The 9,915-nt window shown below is 44.0% G+C and overlaps 1 protein-coding gene across 1 annotated transcript; it reads right to left on the bottom strand.

The window, feature by feature from the left end:
• Window positions 1–455: 455 nt before the first annotated feature.
• On the bottom strand, window positions 456–9,443 carry mepcea (methylphosphate capping enzyme a). The gene is made up of 5 exons (XM_030101220.1): window positions 9,039–9,443; window positions 5,635–7,461; window positions 3,864–4,082; window positions 3,650–3,773; window positions 456–3,543 (listed from the first exon to the last, which is right to left on the bottom strand). The coding sequence occupies exons 2-5, from the start codon at window positions 7,417–7,419 to the stop codon at window positions 3,509–3,511; spliced, it is 2,163 nt and encodes a 720-aa protein (XP_029957080.1). The 5' UTR covers window positions 7,420–7,461; window positions 9,039–9,443; the 3' UTR covers window positions 456–3,508.
• Between the last annotated feature and the right edge of the window lie 472 nt (window positions 9,444–9,915).

The raw sequence follows: 9,915 nt of genomic DNA, 5'->3' as shown, positions 1-9,915 counted from the left end.
CACCCGAGCGTCATTCATCACTCCAGGTTAAACTCTCCATGACTCCACTGAGAGCTGCAGTCTGTAACACTGGCATCAAAGCATCAATTCGCTTAAAAACACAGCAGTTTGCCGCCTTCCACTTGGCAGAAGTTTAGATTTTCAGTCCTGTGTTTGAACTAGAGGACAGTTCACTCCAAAAAAGTTCCCTTATTTCTTAAAAAAAAAAAAAACTCATGAAACAGGCCTGGACTAAAATGATGGAAACCTGGGAAAAGATAGAAACTAATTTGACCATCAGGAGTTTGGAAGCCGTTTTTTTCTTTGTCCAAATGTGTATGTGAGTTATAACTAGCTTTACAGTTTAATCACTGTTTCCGTAACGTACTGTAACCAGTCGGATGAAGGGATATTTCCCCATTTTTAAAAATATCCCCAACATGTCAAATGATGTGAAATCAGAATGCAAGGACACAGGAGCTCCTTTCAAAGACTTTATGAAAAAAAGAAAAAAAAAAAAGATATTAAAGCACTAATCTAACAATCCATGTGCCTGCCAGGACAGAACAAAGCAAAAACACAAAAAAAATCTGCAAAGTACACGTTTGCTTTGCTGAGAAAAGCTGAATTACAAACTTGCTTTCGGGACAAAAACAGCTCCGCTTGTCAAATGATGGCAAACATTTCAAAACAAGAACCCCCCCCCCACAAAAAAAACTGGCAAATGACAAAAGCAGTTATGAACCGAACATCAAAAGTAAAACAAAATTTCCAAATGTATTTACACTGATCACAGATCACATATTAAAATAGAAACATATGTCATCTCTCGCTGCGTTTGCTCATCAAATATCCCAACAGAAGCCGTTTTTACCAAGAGGAAGAAGTTCTGTCTTTAAACGTAGCGGAGTGGCGCTCAGTGCACGTGGAACAAGACACAATAACAAACAACCTGTAACTCAGAGCTGTCAGAACCGAAGATGAAGGCAGAGCTGGATGAACCGGCGGTTTTAAAAAAAAAGAAAGAAAGACAGAAAGAAAGAAAAGCCAGAGGGGATTTTGGCAGCGCTTCACTAAAAACAGGATATTTGCATCGAACTTTCAGAGGAATGAGGAGCGTTTTCTTGTGACTGTGTTTCATAACCAGCCGTGTCTTTTACTGAATTCTGGAGAGTCTGCCTCGAACATTACACTCGGTTGTATCTCGGTCAGCACTTCTTAAAGGACGTTATGGACGACGCAAAAGGAAGGGGCCGACGGACGCCACGCTGCTTGTTTCTGAGCTGAAATGTAGGATCAGAGATGAGAGTTCACACTCAGTGCAGCCAAAACGCTCATCACACTGTTGAACTGATGGTTTCTCATCTCGATGGTTTTAAGCTTGTGTCGACACTGCACTACGATATCAACCAGTTTCCTAAGCTGGGGAATGGGACCCCCTGGGGGGAAGCCAGATATCACACGGGGGCCCGGGGCTTCGCAGACTCCGAGGTCGCCAAACTGAAATTTGCACGACAAATGAAACTATAAGAAGATACTTTGGAGAATATTGAGGAATGAGTGGGTGTCCGCCAGCGTTTGGCTTCAAGAAAACTTAGCCTGTATTAGAAGCTATCTGGGACGACTAAAGGGGGAAAAAATGAGAACCACGGATGAGAATCCATCCATCGATCTGAACGGACTGACGGGTAAGGCAGGGGACATCCTGGACAGTTTTCCAGTCCATCACAAACTCACAGCAACACTCACAGGCAGCGCTACAGTCACCAGTTCACCTGTTTCTGGACCGTGGGAGGAAGATGGAGGGGACTCACACACACACAGGGAGAATATGCAAACTAGCGCACATGACGCTCTCACTGTGCAGTGAGCCTGGTGACCACCGTCTCGCCGTTTGGCCTTCTGATACCGATCATGAACCATCTAATGTAACTTCTGAGGTCCCGACGGTGACTGTCCACCCTTCGGCTGTGCAAAAGCAAAGTGAAACAAGGTGGATCTGATTGTTTGGAGGGAACTTCTCACTTTGTGCAACATCGTCTTCGTCACTCAGACCACCTTCTTTCATTCACCTGTTCAGGCTTTTGTGCAACGAGGGAGGCTTTTCATGTCTGTTTCAAAACAGACCTGCACATTTTAATCATTCCAAAGAAATGAAGCTAAATCTACTCTGACATATTTTGCAAATGAAAAAACACAAATAGCCACAAGTGAGGGTTGGAAGAAAAGACAAGACCAGCTGCCATGGTGCCGACTGTACGGCAGCTGGACTTTGCCGAGTCTCCATCATTATAGATATTATAATTCACCATTAAATCATTCTTCTGGATGCTTTAATTCAAATTGATGTATACATTTTGCCTCTGTAGCTCATGCTCACTTTCTGCTTGTGTAACCATGTGGAAAGGATTTTAAAAAAGGGACTTCTGGGACTAAACTGAGATTCAAGTCATTGTTTTTTCCTTGAATCTCAATGTATTCATTTCAGGTTGCTAAAGCTATCTGCAGTATCAATCTCCATCCAGGTGAGTTTCCTGAACTTCACTTCATAGTGTAAAGAATGAAGACGAAAAACACCGTGCCTTGGAGTCTCTCAACACATTTTGCTGTACAGGTTTGGACCCGTCGACTTGAATAATGAAAATAAATCTTGAAAAAAATCCAGACTGGGTGGACTGAAGAGCAGCTGGCATTAATCTGTTAAACTCAAACTGTGATGGAGATTGTTATTGCTAGGTAGACATACTAAAAAAGTCAATTTTATGAAGTAAATGATGTAAAGTTCGTTTTATGATGTGCATTCAAGTGAACTTCTAAAAAGATGTCAGGAGTGAAAAGATTCGTTAAGCTACAGAGCTAAAAATGTTCGTTAGTGAGGAATTTAATGAGATGAAATAAAGCAGAACCTCTGTAAGGTGGAGTCTGTTTGCCATCATGAGTATCAGAGAACCGACCAGAAGTCCTTCACCAAGCCTGCTCAGTCAGGAAACACATTCCCTGCAAGTCAGTGTGGATTCAAAACACGTTTCACCTTAGTGCAAAATGTCTAAAATGACTTTGGGATCCAGGTGATGGAAATGCCATCATGATGGTTTAAGTCTGATCTGTGGCCCGACCCTGACATGATGAGCAACGGTGATGCGGTGGCACAGCAAAACGCAGGTAGAAAACATGAGGCCAAAGATATTCAGACAACTTCTGGCCATGCATCAAACATGGACATCATTCGCACTAAGACAGTCCAACAATATTCCACCTCTTCTATAGGCGGGCCAATTAAATCTGTTTTTTGGCTCCAGGTTTTTCACTCCAACCTTTTTTCGCAGTTAGGCGTCTCTTTCCTGACAGATCTCATCTTTTACACCATCGTTTCCACTTTTGGTCCCGTTTCCTCTCTGATCTTCCTCCTCAGCTCCAGAAGCTGCCGTGCCCCTTCAGAAGCCTCCCTGCCGTCCACTGCGGCTGGCTGGGTCAATGTACAGTGGCGGTTTGAGCTACTCGCATCCAATGATGCTCAAGAGGGGGACGGTCATTTGTGAAAAACATAGATTGGCCTCTGAAAACCTGTTGATGGATAAACACACATGGTGAGAAGCTAAAATTGGGAAAAAAAAACAAAAAAAAAACATGTGGAGAATCAATGTGTTGAGAGAATTTGTTTGGTAGTTACCTCTCACTGAACACTTGGGGGCCCCAAGGTGTTCGAAACTGGCAAAGCCCACTTCATGTACAAGATATGAAGAAAACTGGTCGGGTTTAAGGCGGATGCTGTGGTAGTTTCTGCTGATGTTATCCTGCCGGATGACAGAGAGAGCCAAATCTTCAATATGTTTCAGTAAAACAACGCAGTATGCTTTAAATGCAGGCGGATGCGTGTATCTTACGGTCAACTTCCTCCTCCTCACGTAGGATTCCCAGGGCTGCGGCTCCAGGATGAACATGCCTCCGGGCCGGAGATGTCTGTAGACTCTCTTGAAGAGGCGTTTAAGGCCACTGTCTCCCCAGTTCAGGTGGACCCACTTGGTCACGCTCAGGCAAAGGATCACGTCGTACTCAGGCCGCTGAGTCACAAGAAGATTATCGTTGTCCAGTACGTAATTGGCCTGAAGGAAGAAGAAGAAGAAAAAAAAAAAAAGGACACGAGGTGAGAAAAATTCAGCCATGTTTCTGTGACAGCTCAGTGCTATGCCTCGATTAAAAAACCAAAAAAAAAACCAAAAAAAAAAAAAAACATTGAGGCACTAGCCAGATGAGTGCTGCAGCTAAACACTGAACCGTGGATGGATGAAATGATGCACCTTACGATTATTTTTGGGTGTTTAACAGTTTTGTAAATCGCAGCACAGGTCAGAGCAAAGCTACCAGCTTCATATTTGTTAGTTTGCTATTATTTCTTTGTGAACCTGACCTTTGATTGGAACAACAAACCACAAGAAAACAATAAGCGTTCATGACCCCATCGTCCCCCTCTCCAATAAAAACAACTTCTACTCCCTAGGTTGGATTTATATTATTAATTTTGTCCGCGTCTATAACCTTTATGAAAAAATTTAAATAATTATATTCTTACGTTTGAATCAATGCAATGTGATTGTTTATTCAGGCAAGATATTAATCAAAATATTAATCTCCATGAAATTTAATAGTAAAACAGAGCAACAGCACAGTCCTAACCTCATCATTGCCCCAACACAAACAGCAGATAGTAAACAATAGAAAGGGCAAAGGTTGACGAGTGGAGCCCAGATTACAACACACACACGATAAGCACATAACTGCAAGGTGTCATTGTGAGATCGAGGGTGAGAAAAAGCACAATACAGAACAGAAGTGAAGGTGAGTTGCTATCTGATCCCAATCACCCTTTAGAAAACAAAGCAGAACAAAGTTTACTCGACTAGATAATCAGGGCAGACCACCACAATGGAAAAACACAAGTTTTACTAATAATAGCTTTGGTTTGGTCCATTACCGAGTAGACAAATTATAGAGGCAAGTGTAACGCAGACTTGTCAACATCCTGATGGAAGCTTATTGCCAAGTGAAGGATTCCTCACCATTATGGCTAAAATCCCAAACTAAACCGAAAGCCTCCTGGCATTTCAGATATTTACAACTGTGTTAACATTACCTGTACACTCGCAGATAACAAGCGAGCATTTGGACTAATTGTCAGGTTTAAAAAATACAAGTCTAAATGCCATCAGCAAAGTAATGATAATGTTTTCAAAATATTCTTTTAGACTACCCAAGAGGCAGTAGATACAGAGAAAACTATAATGGGCCAGGAACAGAACCCTGAGGCATCCCATTAAACAGGATTTCTTAAGAGAAAGTATATTTATCAGCAATGACACTGAAATTTCTGTCACCTAAACAGGAGGAGAAACAGTATGAGGTTGTTCCAGATACACATGAAAGTGTTTGTTATAAAACTCTGGGCTCCATAGTGTCAAAACATAAAAATAGGTGTCATAGTCATGTCAGGGTAGACAGAAAGTAGAAAATATTCAGTCCTCAAACTGTTTCCAGTGAAGTTACTGTTATTTTAAAACATGTTGTTTTGATATGCTCTGATTCCTGTATTATTAAATAAAATGTCAAAATATATCAGACATTCTCCAGAAAAAGTTCCCCTCGACAAAACCGTCTTACCTTGACAAAGGACACATTTGAGGGGAACTCCCCAGGCTTCACTGTGGATGTCTCTGTAAGAGGGGGAGCAGCGATGGGCCCCCTGGAGATCCGTAGGGACACAGGAAAAGAGCAGCTCACAGCGCGATCAGCAGGGGGTGAATCAAAATCTTCCTGCTTCATTTCCTCTGTATTGCTGTCCTGTCTTTGGGTCCCTTTCTCATCTGTGTAACAGGAGTCATTGTCATTTACAGCCTCTGCAGGGCCACTTTCTCCTTTCACCGGTTTCCCGTTTTCATCCCTGGTCTCTGCTTCATTGTGCTTCTCTTCTGTGCCCGTGTGATTCTCATTTCCATTCCTCTCTTCCTGTTTAGTCTTTTTTCTCTGCATTGCACGCCTGGCCTCTTGGGTCTGCAGCTCTGACAGATAATGTCTGATGTTCTTACGAGCTGCGTGGACCAGACCACTGTCTATATCAAGGCCCAGTATGCGTGCAGGTCTTAGCATTTTGGCAATATAAAGAGTGAGGTGGCCTGCGTTGCACCCCAAGTCCAGTACATCTTTACCTTCAAACCACTCAGGACGGAACACACGCACGCGAGGGTCTTCACTACAGCCAGGGTTGCGGTAGCCGTAATACTTGTTGTAATTCCCAAACTGGAACTTCTTGTGCGGGTCCTTGCCCTGACCGTGAGGATGCTGATGCTGGCGAGGTCCCGGGCCTGTTTTGGAACCACTTCTTGGCGTGTGAAAGGAATTTTTTGGCCCCACTGCACAACTCCTCTCATTAGATCCTGACTTTCCAGCGGGGGTAGAATGGGTCAATGGAGGCTCCATTTTGCCCGAGTTGCGTCTTCTCTTACGTCTGCTTGTGTGCTGGTTTGGACCCCAAGACGGACAGGATGTGGAGTCCTCAGTAGATACAGATGTCGGCTCCTCCTTGACGCCAGCTGAACTGTCAGACGTCAGCTCATGGGAATTTCCTGCTGTGATGCTGGAGAAACTGTTTGACTCTTTGGAGACACCTAGTGCGGAAGATGAAGCTAACATACCTGGAAGCGGAGTAGACGTGCTCGATCTGACGTCACCTCTCCCTGATTCGGACAGGCTTGTCTGTGTGGTAGAAATCCCCCCACCACTCCCTCCGTGGTGTCTGTTGCGGTGTCTCTTCCTTCCACCACTCTTGAAGGGTGATGCCAAAAAGCTGCTGTCTGCTATCCCGCTGTTGAGGTTCAGTGGATCTGTGATGTCTCTGGGGATCAATATTTCCACAGGGTCTCGACTTTTCGCAGGCAGTGGGGAAGATTTTGGCGTCTCTGCATTCAGTGCCCTGTTGACCTCTTCATCTAGCAGGCTGTTGAGATTCAGGGGGTCAAAAATGTTGCCACCTAAGAGGAAGTTGGTAGGCAGGACGGAGTCGCTCTCTGAGTTAGCTCTTCGTCTCCTCTTGCCGGACATCGGATGCTTAAAACTACAGTTTGCTGTGTTGCGGCGCTTTGTCACTCTTGTTTGCGGCTGCTGTTTGGAATGATGAAAGCTATTTCTGCGGTTGATGTTGTTCTCGTTAGCTTTGCCTCTCCGTTGAGTGCTGTCGGAAAGATCGAGCGCCTCAGTCGTGCTGGTGTGTTTTGGTGAGGCGGCTGTGCCTGGAACGGGACACGCGGCTGCAAAGTCGGGGGTCGCCGCAGTTTTCTCCATCATGGCAGACAGATTGCCATACGATCCGGTATGATCTGTGGGCTGCAGAGGTGATGTTGAACTGGGCTGTGGACAGCCAATTTTGGCAGTATCCTCATCGACAGACATCTCTTTTGATTTGCAGTTCTGATCACATAGGGTTTACCAGAGCTGAAAGACAAACAAAAAAAAAGTTAAGAGAATTAAATGAGAAAGAACAACTGAAAACTCCTCACTCTACATTTAGTTCAAAATATGTAGCATTTTTTTATAAAACACATACTGAATTTCTATATTTTGAATTTTAAAAAGATCATTATGGGTTATGGGTTGATGACTTTCTTCTACAAAATGGAGTTGAAGTGGAGTGGTTGTATTAATATTTCAGAGCTGATATTACAGGATAGTCAAAAAAAGTCAAGCTGTTTGATGCTTGAAATTGAACACGTGCACAGTGGTATTGTGCTGCAGTGGCTGACACTGGCTTCACAACAAGATAGCCTGATGGATGAGACCTTACAGGAGTTGGTGTTCTCCCTGTGCTGATGCTGGGATTTCTCAAGGTACACCAGCTTCTTGCCACAATTCAAAATCATTCTCTTTGGGTGAAGTAGTGACTCTAGATTTTCTGTAGGTGTGTGTGAAATTGCCTGTCTCTGTGTTACACCAGTGAAAATGTAGCCATCTGTCCAAGGTGTACAATGTGTTTTTTTCCTGATGCTGATAGACTTCAGTTCCCACCGTACACGATTTATGTGCTCTTACGTACAGTGTGCAATAAAAAGCACTGTATATTAAGTTGAAATCTGTCAGTGAACCATAAAGATAACAGAGGGTATGACAGCATCATTGTCCTCTACAGGATGACAGAATTTCCCAGGGATTGATAAAGTAGTCCTATTCTATTCTCGTTGCAAATTGATGGAAGTAAAAATAAACCCAGCATTGTAAGATGCATTTTCAAATGTAATAAAATAGCTTTTAATTAACGACACCTTAATTTAAAACAAAACAAAAAATATTTTGAAACTATTTTTTTTTTTTAAATAACAATCTGGGAAATAAAACTGATCTCAGTTTTTGCATGCAAAAAAAAAACTACTGTACTTAGTTGAAGCTATGGAGCAGGAACATACAGGCAAACAGTGTAAAACAAGTTTGAGAAAGAAAAAGAAGCTAAAACGAGAAGGTGATGTATTTCTTTTGAAGTAGCTGGAAGTTAACCAAAATGACTACATGTAACGTTTATTTGACCCTGGCATGTCCAGACACCTGCCCCCCCACTGGATGATCTCCTCTTCAAAACTCTTAACGTTATCTCCTAACATCGTATCAAAGTAGCAATAAAGCCTCCGCTTCAGATGCAGAGTGTGTATCCGGGACTACACCCTCACCCTACGGGTAATCTGACATCTGAAAGCCCGTCAGTCACCGACCTGAAAAGTTTGGGAGTCTCAGCCCGTGTCCAGCAGTTATCTGGTTAGCATGCTAGCTCGTAGCTCCAGCACCGCGGGCCAAGAGTGCTGAAACGTCGAGTGAACGTTCAGCTCCACTCCCCCCTCCCCTCCCCCCCAAAAATAAAAACATTATTAGACAAACCTCCAGCTCCCCACAACCACACGCTGCCGCCCGAGGACAGCCACACACCCGCAAGTCGCGATTATGAAAGTGATACTCGCTCCCAGATGGCCAGCCTATTTATTCCCATGCAGGCAGCAGTGTAGTCACCATCAAAATAACAGTCTCACCTCGCTGTGAGTCCTCTTCTTCCTCCTCCTCCTCCTCCTCCTCCTTCTCCCCGCCTACGGCCGGACTGTCACTACCCTGCTCGCTCTCTCTCTCTCTCTCTCTCTCTCTCTCTCTCTCTCGCTCTCTCTCCTTCTCTCTCTCTCCCTCTCTCTCTCCACTCGTGCTAACGTTAGCAGTTAGCTCACAAGTCTTCCCACATCGATACCACGGCGCGCGGCGGAGCCTGCACGCGGCGCGGCGGACACTCCGGGTCGGCTCCGGTGCTCCACAAACCGCCTCGTCGACTTGTTCGGCGAACTCCTAGTAATAGTCGGCCAGTGTCGGGCAGGTTGGTGAATAAATTACTCCACTCGCTGACAGAAGCGGCATGGCGGCGCATCCGGGCTCCGAGCTGATGAAGCCCAGGACGACTGGGGCGGAGATCTCCGCCTGGTGCCCGCGAGGTGGTGAAGACTGCTCCTCTCCGGGTATTATCATGAGCCTCCCCTCCCGCCCAGCCACAACCATATTAAACATTAAAACACTCCGCTTCCAAACAAATGCAATAGTAGTTAAATTATTCAAACAGCCCATTTTCAGTAGTTGAATCATAAAACATAAAGTGTCCTGCAATCATAATCCACTTTATTTCCACTAGTATTATTTACAACAGTTGTTTCAGAGGCACACAAAGTTTCCACAAAATCAAAAATACAACAAATATTTGTTAAATTTGTTCTAATTTAAAAAAAAACAACTAAAAAAACTTTAAAAAACGCTTTTGGGCGCTTTGCGCCATCTACCGATTATGCTTCGCAAATAGGTTATTTGCAAAAAATTTCTGTCGATCGAGCTGCATATTTTTCCTTTACAGTTAGTATTCAGTGGTCACAGTCT

The sequence above is a fragment of the Salarias fasciatus genome, chromosome 10 (assembly GCF_902148845.1).
Source record: "Salarias fasciatus chromosome 10, fSalaFa1.1, whole genome shotgun sequence".
NCBI lineage: Eukaryota > Metazoa > Chordata > Actinopteri > Blenniiformes > Blenniidae > Salarias > Salarias fasciatus.
The sequence above is the reverse complement of the archived record's forward strand: the minus strand, read 5'-3'. Positions and strand labels throughout refer to the sequence as shown.